Genomic DNA, 13,407 nt, shown 5'->3' with positions numbered 1-13,407 from the left:
CCCATTCAGGGCCTTGGTGGGTAGCCTACTCAGAAGTATGGGAACAAGGCAGGAACACACCCAGGACAGGGCAAAAATCCATTCATTCACTCAATGTGAACCACATACCGAAATGTTTTGAATAGTCAATCCACCTACCAGCTCTGGGTTTTTGGATGGTGTGAGGAAAATGGAGCACCCACACTCGTCACAGACAGCAGTCTGAACTGGGGTTTGAACCCACAGCCCCAAAACTGTGTAACAATGACCGTACACGTTATACTACTGTTAGACACAGTGAAAAAATTAGCATAAAATGTTATTTCTTTTTATATATACATAGACATGTGAGAGAATCTGAAAGTAGAACAGTCATCAAAATCCCCAGGGCAAATAATTCCGTAAATCTGTAAAAAGTACAAGGTTGCCATAGAACTATACGGACCATAGCCACTTAAACAAGAACAGATTTCCTGTGGAAATTATTAGTTGAACCAAATTAAGGCTTGATAATAACAGACATTTTGAAATCTTTTCCAGAAAACTCAAAGACGGTACTGTATCGGCTGTTACCGCTGGGGTCAATGCAGTCTATTCAACCTTCCATCAAAGATGGAATGGATTTACAATTATAAAACTGCTGAAACTGAAAGAGGTTTTGGCAGGAAATGTTAATATAAAAACTATGAATGAATAATAGTCATTCTAAAATGATTTTTCCACATAAACCAAAGGTTGTATTGTATTCACTATACCACCACCACCACCAGCCAAATAAAACAACCCTTGCTGTCTTCCGTCGGGTCTGGAAATTGTGGTAAAGGTGGTTTAAAGCCTTAAACAAGTACTGGTTCAAATGAACACTTATTAAATCTCGTATTTAATATGGATGAATGAAATGACCAGATTTGAAAAAGAAAGGGAGGAAAGGCAGTGCAAGAAGGAGGAGTGGAGAGAGAGAGAGAGAGAGAGAGAGATTATTTTCTTCATGTGTACATTCAGGCAGGTGCTGGATCATGTGGGCACTTGTGTACGTTTTGGGAAACTATGTCCCTTAAAGATCACAGCGGATGCTTAAGAAGCATGCAGAGACACAGACATTTCCAGAGCTGGAGACCAGTGAACAAACAGGATAATCAGGAGTGAGATTTCATTCATGGCTGTGTTGTGTGGCTTCTTCTTGCAGGGAGGGATTTCTGGTCTTTGTTGACACTTTAAGGGTGGCCAGGAACACACAGTACATGCTGGAGATTATGGGTGGGGACATCAGGGTTTGTCATTTCATCAAAATTCCATTAGGAAATACCACCATTCCTGTTCCCAGTCAGACTCCACGTGAAGGCTCCAACACTTGGGAGAAGTCTATATCCCAAATGCGTTCACTAACGCTAACAAACAGAGAAATAAGAAACGGGAACCGATGGCCTTGCAATGCTGTTTAATGGAATTTTGCAAATAAAAACCTTCGGATTAGTGTAAACCATTGTTTTATGGTCATCCTGACACAGCAGATCTTGAATCATATTACAGTCTCATTAGTTCCACGTGCAATTTCCGGAATGAATCGGAATGTCCAATACTCACCACCAACGTTTGAGCAAGCAAAGGTGGGAATTTTATGTTTATGTTTTCCAACAAACAGAAATAGTTAGTTTAATCCAAGGTAAAAATGTCCATCTACTGCAAATCAACACAGCCAGATCACTCAAGTACTTTAAAAACACTTGTGGTATGAGACATTACGTGCCATGATAAGTTATCCTTGACAAAAAGAAAATGTGCCGTATTTTTTTCTTTTTTTTTCTTTTTTTATAGTAGGAAAAGATGCAAAAATGAAACATGGCTTGCCATCTAACATTCCAATAACTCCCTACATCGAAAACACTCAAGTGCAAAGCCTCTGGAAGAATATCTAACCTTAATTAGTGCTAAAACAGTTAGTTCTTGACACAGGAATGAGCTGTTTAAAAAAGAGTTTAAGGCTAATTCTACAGTGCAGGAGAACTGACGTGTACAAATGATAGGCAAGACAGGGATCAACAAAACAAATAAAAACAATAAAAAAAAAAAGTATAAAAAAAACATTTGACATTTTGATCGGTAAAAACAGTAGGATAAATACAAACACAGGTAGAGTCCATCCAATGTGTTTCTTTTCTTTTCTTTTTTGTAATCTTTTTTTGTTTTCTTTTTTTCCTTTCTCATTAAAGGACTTCACAACATTTCAGTCTATCAGTCCAAGTTCAGGGGTATGCAGTGTTACTGAAGTACATTCTAATAGAAAATGAGAATACCTATTGTACATACAGGAGTTTAAGCCATACAATCATAACCATGACTATTATAGTAGTAAGAAAGGGAAAGCAGCACTGACAAACCTACAGTCCCTCCCCCAACATCCCTTTTTTTGCCCCCCACTATCATTTCGTCTCCCTGTTCTCTACGCAATTACTTCATCTTGTAAGAAAACAAAATGACAAAAAGGGAGAGGGGGGGGGGGTTGTCTTAGGGGGTGGGGGAAGAAAAAGGTGCATTCCGAATGGAGGGATTTTATACGTTACCTGCCAAAAAGCTATCAGTCTTATCGCATATGGCAGAGTAGTAAGGTGGCTGGCTGTCGGTGCTGCCCCCATGTTGGGGCGAGTGGTGCATAGGGGATTCGGGGTCAGCCTCCTCCAGTGCGCCGTCTCCCATCTTCCCACAGAGTAGGTACTCATCATCAAGATTAACATGTGAATCTCCCTGCTGGCCCAAGGGAAGCAGGTCCACGGGGCATCCCATTAGCTCCTCGGGGTGGGCGGCTGCTGCAGGCAGCGTCAGCTCCTTGATGAGTGAGGGATCTTTGGCCTCTTCGGGAAGCTGATCTTCGTTCTCCAGGGAGAAGATGCCGGGACTTTTGCCGCAGCTCTCGGCTGTAGAATGGGCGTTGGAGTTGGACGCTGAGCAGTCGAAGCCGTAAGAGGCCACAGAGTTGGCTGACTGTGGTGTTCCGCCACCCTCCTCTTCTCCAACATGTATGTCAGCAGCCTCCTCGTCTTCATCCAAGGCGGGGAGGTTTCGGGAGGCAGACGGACTGTCGAAAGCTGTGGAGTCGTCAACGGGAGCTTCAGGGTCATTGATCTGCATCTCTCCTTCAGTATCGCTGGCTTCGTCTCCGGAGGTGGAGGGTGATGACGGAGCTGATGTTGGTGCAGTTGGAGCATCTCCAAGTACTTCATCTGCTGGGAGAGTCTCTGCTTCTTCTTCTTCACCGTCTCCACGCTCTAGATGTATCCCTAGGTCTTGCTCCAGGTCGGGTTGAGCTGCAGGTACAGGGGTCTGCTGCTTGTCTGAGTGAGATTCCACTCCTGAACTGCTGTCATAGTCTCGAAGCTCTTCAGGTGTGCTGGTCTCACTGCTGCTGTGGGCTGCCAAGGCTGCCCCACTCAAGGTACTGGACTGGGACATGCCTATTGCAGGTGCATGTAGATTGGAACCATCTGCTGGGACTGCGCTTTCTGCTTCTTCTGGAACTTCAAAGTGTGGTTCAGTGAATTGGCCCAGAGGCTGCTGCAACCAGGCTTCAGCAGGGGACTTTGTGGGCATTTCAGGATCACCTGCCTCAAGGTCTGAAGGACTGGATGTTGTAAGGATGGAAGTTGGCTGGGCCCAAGTGTCTGCAAAGGGGTTGGATGGGCCCCAGGCTGTAGTCATGGGCATAGATGGAACCGGAGCAGTGCTGTTGAAACTGTCAGTGTAACCTTCCTCAAAGTCGTCATCATTATTTCCAGCACTCTGGATACCACCTTCCAGTAGGTCCTCGCTGCCCATCTCAACATCATCTTCCTCATGCTCCTCCTCCTCCTCTTGGGATTTAGGGTGAGGGTGAATATCCATATGACTAACAGGATGCTCGAGGCCAAAATCCTTGTGGCATTCTTCAGAGTGCCCAGGGAAAATGTCCATGCCTCTTTTTAGTTGATCATCTTCTTCTTCTTCTTCTTCTTCCTCTTCTTCTTCATCTGAGAAAGATTTGACTCCAGGTGGACCCATGAATGGCTGCTCAGTTTCTACTTTCTTAAGGCAAAAGTCATCCATGTCATCAGCGTAGTGGGCCTCCATTGGGGTGTGTGAAGTTGTTTCCATTTCTACTTTCCTCAGAGAGAAGTCCTCCATACCTTCATCAGCGTAGTGGGCTTCTATTGGGGTGTGTAAAGTTGTTCCCATTTCTAATTTCTTCAGGGTGAAGTCCTCCATACGTTCATCAGTGTAGTGGGTTTCCATTGAGGTGGCTGAGGTCGTTTCCATTTCTACTTTCTTAACACAGAAATCATCCTCATCATCAGAGTAGTGGGTTTCTATTGGGGTGGGTGAAGTTGTTTCCATTTCTACTTTCTTCAGGGTGAAGTCCTCCATACGTTCATCAGTGTAGTGGGTTTCCATTGAGGTGGCTGAGGTCGTTTCCATTTCTACTTTCTTAACACAGAAATCATCCTCATCATCAGAGTAGTGGGTTTCTATTGGGGTGGGTGAAGTTGTTTCCATTTCTACTTTCTTCAGGGTGAAGTCCTCCATACGTTCATCAGTGTAGTGGGTTTCCATTGAGGTGGCTGAGGTCGTTTCCATTTCTACTTTCTTAACACAGAAATCATCCTCATCATCAGAGTAGTGGGTTTCTATTGGGGTGGGTGAACTTGTTTCGATTTCTGATTTCTTCAGGGAGAAGTCACCCACACCTTCGTCATCATGACTTTCCATTAGGGAGGGTGAGGGTGTCTCTGTTTCCTCCTGCTGGCTGATGCTGCCGTGCGTCATGCCCAGACTGGAACTCTGGAATTCTGAAAATCCAACATTAATATCATCCTCTTGTGGCCTCTGGGAAAATGTCTCAGGCTTTAGAAGCTCCCTATAATGCTGTTCCTCCACATCCTTTTCTGCCTCCTCCTCCTCCTCTTCATCATGGTCATCCTCGTTAATCTCTTCTTCTGCCTTCTCAACTGCCTCCTCTTTCTCAAAGCCAGGTGAGATTGGTGATATACTGCTAAGAATCTCTTGTGGGGAAGGACTCAAAAGACTAGGTTTGACTTCCAGAGTGATAGGCTCCTCTACATCCTCTGGTTCCTCCTCTGCAGACTCTGTAGCTGTCAGGAAGTCCACATTGGGCTTGACCTCTTCTTCTTGCAGCTCTTCAGAGAACATTGATTGGCTCTCTACCCAGGGATTAACAGGAGCATGCGTATCCATATGTGGGTCAGAGATATGGGCCTCCATAAGAACGGGGGAATCTCTGGCAGGGGAAGATGGCGGTGACATGACTGTCGTGCCCAAAGGAGAACTGGAAACAGTGGGCTCTGTGAGATTGACCACGTCCAACTGAGCTGTCAGCTGGGGCACCATGTCTTCATCTGTTTCCTTCCCAGTACCTGAGGGAATATCCTGGTTGTCCTCTGTATCTTCTATCATGTCTTCAATGGCTGCAGGAATGGTTTCAATGGTGGGCTCAGGGGCAATTTCAGGTTCAGATGGGAGTTCAGGCTTAGTTTCCAGCAGCAAGGCAGACATAGATTCAGACTTAAGTTCAGATTCTGGTTCCAGTAAGACATCAGACTTGGGTTCAGCGAAAGGTTCAGACATGGTTTGTAACTGAAGTTCCGAATCATGTTCAGGTTCAGGTTCAGGTTCTGACTTGGGTTCAGGCACGAGGTCAATCTTGGCTTCAGGTGCAATTTTAGACTCATTTTCCAAGACAACCTCTGGACTGAGGTCAGATGCAAGTTCTGACTTAGTTTCAGGTATGAATTCAGATTTGGTTTCAGGCAAGAAGTCAAGACTGGATTCAGATGCAAGTTCAGGCATAGGCTCAGAAGCGACTTCAGGCTTGTTGGTTACTTCTGTAATTAAGGTATCAGCAGATTGGGCAGCTGTGATAGCAATGGCTGTAGTCACAACAGCAGCAGCAGCTGCTGCCATGTCACCAACAGTGGGAGTTGTTTCCTTAGTAGAAGTTACATCTTCCTTCTCGCTTTCTTTGGGTGCAGTTTCAGCAGCTGCTCCAGCTTTGGGGCCACGTTTCACTGGCATGGGAGTGCTGCTACCCACTGATTTCTTAGGGCTGGTCATCTTTGCTGAGCTGTTCTTTGCACTGGGGGGTTTGGGAGCAGCACTGACAGCTGTCTTACTCTCCTTAGGCTTGCTTGTCTTGGCATCTGTGGCTGCCTTTGTGGGGGAGGACGGTTTCTTGGAGACGGACTCTGGTTTGGCTGCTGTCGCTGCCTTCGGGGTTTCAGGCTTGGTGGTCTTGGTTGTGGCAGGGCGAGTGAGAGGGGAGGCGGCAGGCTTCTTGGCTGCTGGGGTGGCTGGCTTGCTAACATCTAAAAAGCAAAATCCAAATAGATAACAGTGTTCTCAGGATAGGATATGAACATAAAATTAAATAAAACGTTTACTACAAGAATACTATGGACCTGGCTATACTGTACATTGTATTTAATGTAAAATTAGGAACCCCTAGCTTTTATCTACCCTCACTGTCTCTCTCCAATTTATCAGCTCCTTCTGACCATACAGGAGCACTTTGTAGTTCTACACATACACATTGCAGTTCACCAGTTTCTCTGCATACATTCTTATATGATACAGTGGCTGGTTTGGATACTCATGGGCTGGGCTCCATGAGCAACCGTAGTTGTTAAGGATTGCTGATCAGATCATAAACAGCCTCAGCAACCTTAGCGTTGAGGTGTAGGTGTCAGCAGGAATTTTGGTGGCTGCAAGTAGGAAGAGAGTGTGGTGAGCCCTATGTGAAGCTCTAATGGATTGGCATAGGATATTTTACATCTTATCTTGTGTATGATTGTGATAATCCCCATTTTACCCAGTTCTTCAGTAATCAGGATCACCACAGAGCCGGTATGCAGACGTACTGACATGATGGTGGTGTGTAAGTGTGTGCTGAGCTGGAACAAGTGGATCTGACACAGCAGTTGCTGCTTGAGTTTTTAAACACCTTGCTGGTCCACCTTGTAGAGATAAAGTCAGATAAAGTCAGTTGCCTGGATGTTTTTGGTTAGTGGACTAGTCTCAGTCCATCAGTGCCACTAAGGAATCTAGCAGAACTGATGTGTCTCATCTACCAGCATAACACACACTAACACAACGTCACTGCACCAATGCACTGAGAATGATCTACCACCCAAATAATACCTGCTCTGTGGTGGTTTTTGGGGGTCCTGATCATTGAACAGCTGGTTGAAATGGGAATAAAAAGGCATGCAGGTGGACTACAGTCTGTAATTGTAGAACTGTATGGTCTGTGGAGCTGATAAAATGGATGATGAATGTAGATAAAAGGTAGGTGTTCCTAATCCAGTGATTGTTCAGATTATAATTCAGAATAAAGGTGATTAACTATTTCTTGTATTTACCTTTCTTCACAGGTGTAGTGGTCTTTGTTGACTGGTTTGGAGTGCGGCCAGCAGGGGGAGCTGTAGTTTTAGCAGGTGATGGCTTGGCGTTGGAAGTGGTTGTTTTAGCTGTAGAAGGAGAGGGCTTAGCTGCAGATGTCGACACCTTGGATGCAGCAGGAGTTGCTGGCTTCGGTGCAGCAGAGGCTGGGCGAGATGAAGTGGACCCTGTGGCTGGCCTGGACAAAAGGACGCAGCACAGAAGACATGTATAGTCAGCATCTCTGGGAACATATTCCAAACTCTATTTCAACAACCATTATACAATAAAGGATTTACTGGTGGTACATCAGTATGCTGATTCCAGTTCTTGACAGCAAAATGAATTACCCTGAAATTTAACAGTACGGTTTAAACTCTAGCACCAACCAGCGAGGGTGATGCTTATTTCCTCCTCACATTCTTCAGAGTGGTGAGCAATGGCTCAAAGGCCCTGAGGCTATGCAGCAGTCAGACACAAGGCCCTGTCTTGAGTGGGAACTCGTTAACCTGAGAGCTGATAGGACACACGGCAAAGTGTGGCCCTGGGGGCCCCAAAGGAACCAACGTGAGCAAGAGCGGGGGAGGAGATAAACAAGGGTGCCAGTGCTTTAATTTATTTGTAGCTTAGAGGAGAAGTGCAAGATAGGATCAGGTCAGCTGTTAGTGATGTTGACCCAGTTTCCAACTGTGGTAGAGGAAATAACAGTGGTGGTAGGAGAACCTTAATCATCACAGAGCCTCTAAGCTGTTTTATCATATGATCTTTTGGGAACGTAACCTCAGATATAGGATCTAGTTTGATGACATTACTGATTTGGGTCTATGCTTACAGAACACGATGCTGTGGAGAGAGATTCTTCCAGTGATATGCTGATCTCACACATGATAATGAACCTCCTGAAACATGTTTTGTTTATATGCATTCTGATAAAGCATCAGCAGTAGATACCCATCTGTCTGCGAAAGGACAGGACAGAGTAAGATGGTTTACAGACATGGTTTCAGAGGAAAAATGGTCTAGCTTATACTAAGAAAACAAATGTGAAGCCCAATTTATGCTTCAGAGTCAAACCTATGGCGTAAGCATCATATGCTGCTAAGGTATTTGTGATTAAGCCTTAGAGTTTTGGTGGTGTAACTGCAGAGCAAGTTATATATTCTCTAATATCAGCGCCACATGACACTGCTTGCCGTGTGGTTGTTTCTTCGTTGTTAAGGGAAGGGACTGAACAATCTGGTGCACACAGAGCAGAACCAGACAATGTGCAGTCTTTACTCTCCCGACTGGCTAAACAAGTCAACTTGTGTACAGTCAACTTGCTGATGGAGAAAAGTTTCTTCCAAAACGTTATTCGGCCAGCATTTAAGTAATGTGACTCCATTTCCTGTTGAAAACACCTGCTGCTGTGTTAAGCTTTTCCCAGAGAAAGTTTGTTGTTTCTGCTGTTTTTTTTTTTTTTTTTTTTTGCGTATTGCTTCCTGTTAGAAAAGACCCAGACAGACATCCTCAACGGAAAATCTAAAGGAAAACTAAGGTGACTCTTTTCCTAAATCACCTGTGTGTATTGCTGTATAAGGGAATTGTTCAATGTATTGGAGTTAATATGCTACGATATACAGGGGTTGGACAGTGAAAGTGAAACACCTGGTTTTAGACCACAATAATTTATTAGTACGGTGTAGGGCCTCCTTTTGCGGCCAATACAGCGTCAGTTCGTCTTGGGAATGACATATACAAGTCCTGCACAGTGCTCAGAGGGATTTGAAGCCATTCCTCTTGCAGGATAGTGGCCAGGTCTCTACGTGATGCTGGTGGAGGAAAACGTTTCCTGACTCGCTCCTCCAAAACACCCCAAAGTGGCTCAATAATATTTAGATCTGGTGACTGTGCAGGCCATGGGAGATGTTCAACTTCACTTTCATGTTCATCAAACCAGTCTTTCACCAGTCTTGCTGTGTGCATTGGTGCATTGTCGTCCTGATACACGGCACCGCCTTCAGGACACAATGTTTGAACCATTGGATGCACAGGGTCTTACTGGTGCAATGTGGAGTTAATGAAGATTGGCCACCAGGCTGCTCCAGTTTAGCCATGAAACCTCCCACACTACAATGACAGGTGTTTCAGTTTCATTGTCTAACCCCTGTAAGTGAGAGATGTTGAAAATAATGTCATTGAATTTTTGAAAGTAATTAATCTATTTTAATAAGAAGATCATTTTGCCAACTCTAATATCTACAGCTAAAAACTAAATTTGATATTTTAGGACCTCATATGAAATTGAAATAGTAAACTGTAATTATTTTAAGCTTTTGATACCCCTCTGTATACACATTCATATACTGGAACCCCTCCTTGTTCATTACGGTTATTCAAAATGAAAATGTTACCAAATTTTCTAGTAGATTTAAGTGCACATTTTCCCCCAAATATCTTAATTTAAGCAAATTGTACAATCAAGCAGTAAATGTTCAGAAGTGTGCTTCCTTCCTTCCAATTTTTTTAACAAATGAAATCAGCCTTGTCTTGTCCTGCTCACTGCCCTTTAAAGAAAAGTTAGAACAAGTAGTCAAGTTAATGTTTCTCGTTCCTGTCACGCCCGCTTCTCAGGACTCCATATCCCAGAATGCCCCAGAAGATCACATGTCTCCACACCGGTCCCATTCACCTGAATTCTAATCATGCGCACCTGTTTGTCCCCTTATATAAACCTCAGTCGTTTTCCCAGTCCTTGCCGCTGGTTATTTCTCTGCATACAAAGTGATCTCTAGTATCTGATTTACCTTGCTGTCCTGTTGCCTACTCCTCGTCTGTCTTTTCGGTTAACGTCTTTTGCCTCGTCCTTTCAGTGTTGTTGATCCTCTCTGGTTCTGGACTCTGCTTGTTTTCGACTACGCTATTTGTTACACCCCTGAAGTACTGTCTGCTCTCTGTGTTGGACCCTCGCTTGTTTTTTGACTTCACTTTTGGACTTGTTAATAAACTTTATTTGTGATCCGCAAGTGTCGGCTCTCTGTCTGTTCGTGACAGAATACTCGGCCAGGTAAATCAGATACTAGAGAACGCTTAGTATGCAAGGAAATAACACGGCAATACTTGGCAAGGACTGGGAAAATGACTGAGGTTTATATAAGGGGACGATTAGAATTCAGGTGAATGGGACCGGTGTGGAGTCATGTGATCTTCTGGGGCATTCTGGGATATGGAGTCCTGAGAAGCGGGCATGACCGTTCCTTACACCTTTCATGTCCTTTTTATTCATGTCCTTTTCAGTGTTTGGACATCGGTCACTCTCTTCCCTGGGATACGCCTCTTCATTTTAAACATCATCACCCAGCTCTACCCTTGGGGTGCTGAGGAAGAAAAGACTAAGGAATGACACACAAGTCACCACAAGGACAGAACACAGTCAAATCAAGCTCAGACATCAACTTGCCTTATAAGTCACCTAGAGATGGGCAAACTGAGGACTTTTTGATGTATTTATTGTTATTTATAGTCAGCTTTTCTGAGCATATCTTAGGTATCATTCATTTTACATCTGTAACAGACATTATTCAGGGTCAAGGTGATTCTAGAGCCAACCAGAAAACACTGGGTGCATACGTTTCAATTGCAATATTGGTTAGAAAACCCACAGTCAACTATTTCCCTCAAACTGTTTAGCCTTAACGCCCACCCCTACTACCCCGTTACTATTCCAAGTCCCAGTGACCTGAGTGACCTCATGGCTAACACCCAATCTGCTGCTAGGGCTTGGGCTCCACGTCAGGGCTGAGTAAAGTAACCTAGATCCTGCAGTCACGGCACGAGCGGCTCATCTCCTTAACTCACGCTCCGCTGGCGGCCTATCTCTCACTCTAAATAAAGACTCTGAACCAAGGGAAGACCACGGAGTATGACAGGACAGGGGAAGAGCGTGAGAGTCATATTAATCTTTGATTCTAAGAGAGCGGGAACAAAAATAACCATTCTAATCCCATCCGGGTGTGTAGACTGAGGCGAAAAGGAAAAGCGTTGCATATTTGATGCTTTTCACTTCACATTGAGGTATGGTGCATTCCTTTTCTGGGAACACAAAGAGGGTAAAAAAAAAAGCATGTCACCACTCTGAAACTTGTGTCCTACATATAGTGTAATAGGTTTAGAGAAAGTAGGCCTAGCCCTGCAGATGAAAGAACAATGAGATTACAGCAGGTGTTTTCCTGACCAGTGTCCTTTAAATGAAAGGTGTGACACCAATAAAATACGACATAAAAATGAATACAGATTGCAGCAAAGACTGAATATAAATATACAGTGCAGTCTGTCAGGAATATGGCATTTGGTGGTTGGGCAGTATGACAGTGAATCATGTGATAAACCTCACTGTACCTGCTCCATGAGCTGCCACAGAGCATTCAAACCACATTTTCACTGCACGGCAAGCTACTGAGCAATTGAACCTTGAAGGTGTGATTAAATTCCACACAATCTCCACGCTCATAAACCCCTGCTTGGCATTGGTTCATTGGTATGATAAAACGTGATATCTCCCAACACTTATAAACCATAATGGACTAGAAATATAGCAGGGGACATGTAATTTAAAGTCACTATATTAAAATAATTAAACTAAAACAATACCTTGAATGTATTTCTGAAGGTCTTAGAGAGCACAACTAGCTTCACTCTCTGAATGGAATGGGTTTGGAATACATTTGAAATAAAAGAGTTTGACATTAACTGTCACTTAAAGTTAAGAAAACATTTTCTTTCTCCTGGAAACTTGTAGGTTTTGTTCGGACAGTGTGGCTATGAAGGGCCCATGGGACACATTTTGGGCAGCCTTGTTGTATGAATTATACCCTTCTGTATTCAGTTCACAACCTTCAAAGCGAGCAAACTGAAACGGCCTGTTGAGTTATTACATCATTAGCATCTGCACAAGGGAGATTATGAATTATATTAGAATTAGGGATCATAAAGATGCTGAAAAATCAGAATACAGTGGAACCTCTACTAACGAACTTTCCAAGATACGAACCGGGAATTTGAATATTTTTTGCCTCCACCAACGAACCATGACTCTAGAAACGACCCCGAGCCTCCGCCTGGAAATGGCCACTGACCCCAATAGGCGAGTCTCCCAGCGTCCAGACTTTTAAGATTAGCACATTGTAGCTTTAGCAATTTAGCATTAGTGTAAATAGCAGACATCGAAATTCGTGCTAAGTTAAGCCGTATCTATGCTTCGTCTCCCCACATTCACCGCCTACTCTCCGTTATTCCACCCCACCCCCCACCTCCCGTCATACAGCCAGTGCCTGTGTTACTCCTCCAGCCAGTCGTCACGTCTTCAAGGTAGCGATGTGTAACCACTTACAACTTTATTATTTCTTTTTTATTACTGTTTCCACTGTATTTCTCTTTTATTTTTAGTAACGCTACATGTATTTTTTTACTAATTTGAGAGTGTTGTAAACATATATCAGTGCAAAAAGGGTGACTTTCGGGGTGGGGGCTGGAACACATTAATTGCTTTTCCATTATTTTAAATGGGAATGACTCGAGAAACGAACTTTTCCACTTACGAACCGGGTCACGGAACGGATCAAGTTCGTTCGTAGAGGTTCCACTGTACTCTGTCTTAATATCTCCTGTAGAAGTTACTGCAGACATATGTGTTATTCTGGAAGAGACCAGTGAATACATTTTCATCTGCAGAAACTGTCTGTGAGAACTGTGATGTGTTTAAACACTGGCAGATAACTCAAACAGCTCTACTGAAATCAACTGTGTATATCCAATCAATAAACTGCACATTTAACCACCACTACACAACATTTTCAGTCCCGCTTTTCAGCCAGCATTCTTGGGCATATTTGTGGGACCTGGCAGATTTGTTATGCAAATAATGGCACCTGAAATGGCCACGTTAAAGCTGATCTGTTTAATCACAATAACCTGGCCATCTAAGGTTATTTCTAACAGAGCTTTGTTTCAGCATGTCACATTGTAGCT

The 13,407-nt window shown here is 43.8% G+C and overlaps 1 protein-coding gene across 1 annotated transcript in view; it reads right to left on the bottom strand.

The window, feature by feature from the left end:
• Positions 1-860: 860 nt before the first annotated feature.
• prr36b (proline rich 36b) overlaps positions 861-13,407 on the bottom strand; it is a 36,160-nt gene continuing 23,613 nt past the window's right edge. Inside the window, exons 4-5 of the mRNA XM_066674305.1 lie at positions 7,383-7,600; positions 861-6,329 (exon numbers count right to left, since the gene is read on the bottom strand). Coding sequence (XP_066530402.1) covers positions 2,530-6,329; positions 7,383-7,600 — 4,018 coding nt within the window. The 3' untranslated portion in view covers positions 861-2,529. The remainder of the gene's footprint in view (positions 6,330-7,382; positions 7,601-13,407) is intronic.

This window comes from Hoplias malabaricus, chromosome 6 (genome assembly GCF_029633855.1).
Source record: "Hoplias malabaricus isolate fHopMal1 chromosome 6, fHopMal1.hap1, whole genome shotgun sequence".
NCBI classification, from domain to species: domain Eukaryota; kingdom Metazoa; phylum Chordata; class Actinopteri; order Characiformes; family Erythrinidae; genus Hoplias; species Hoplias malabaricus.
This window is presented reverse-complemented; position numbering and strand designations above follow the sequence as displayed.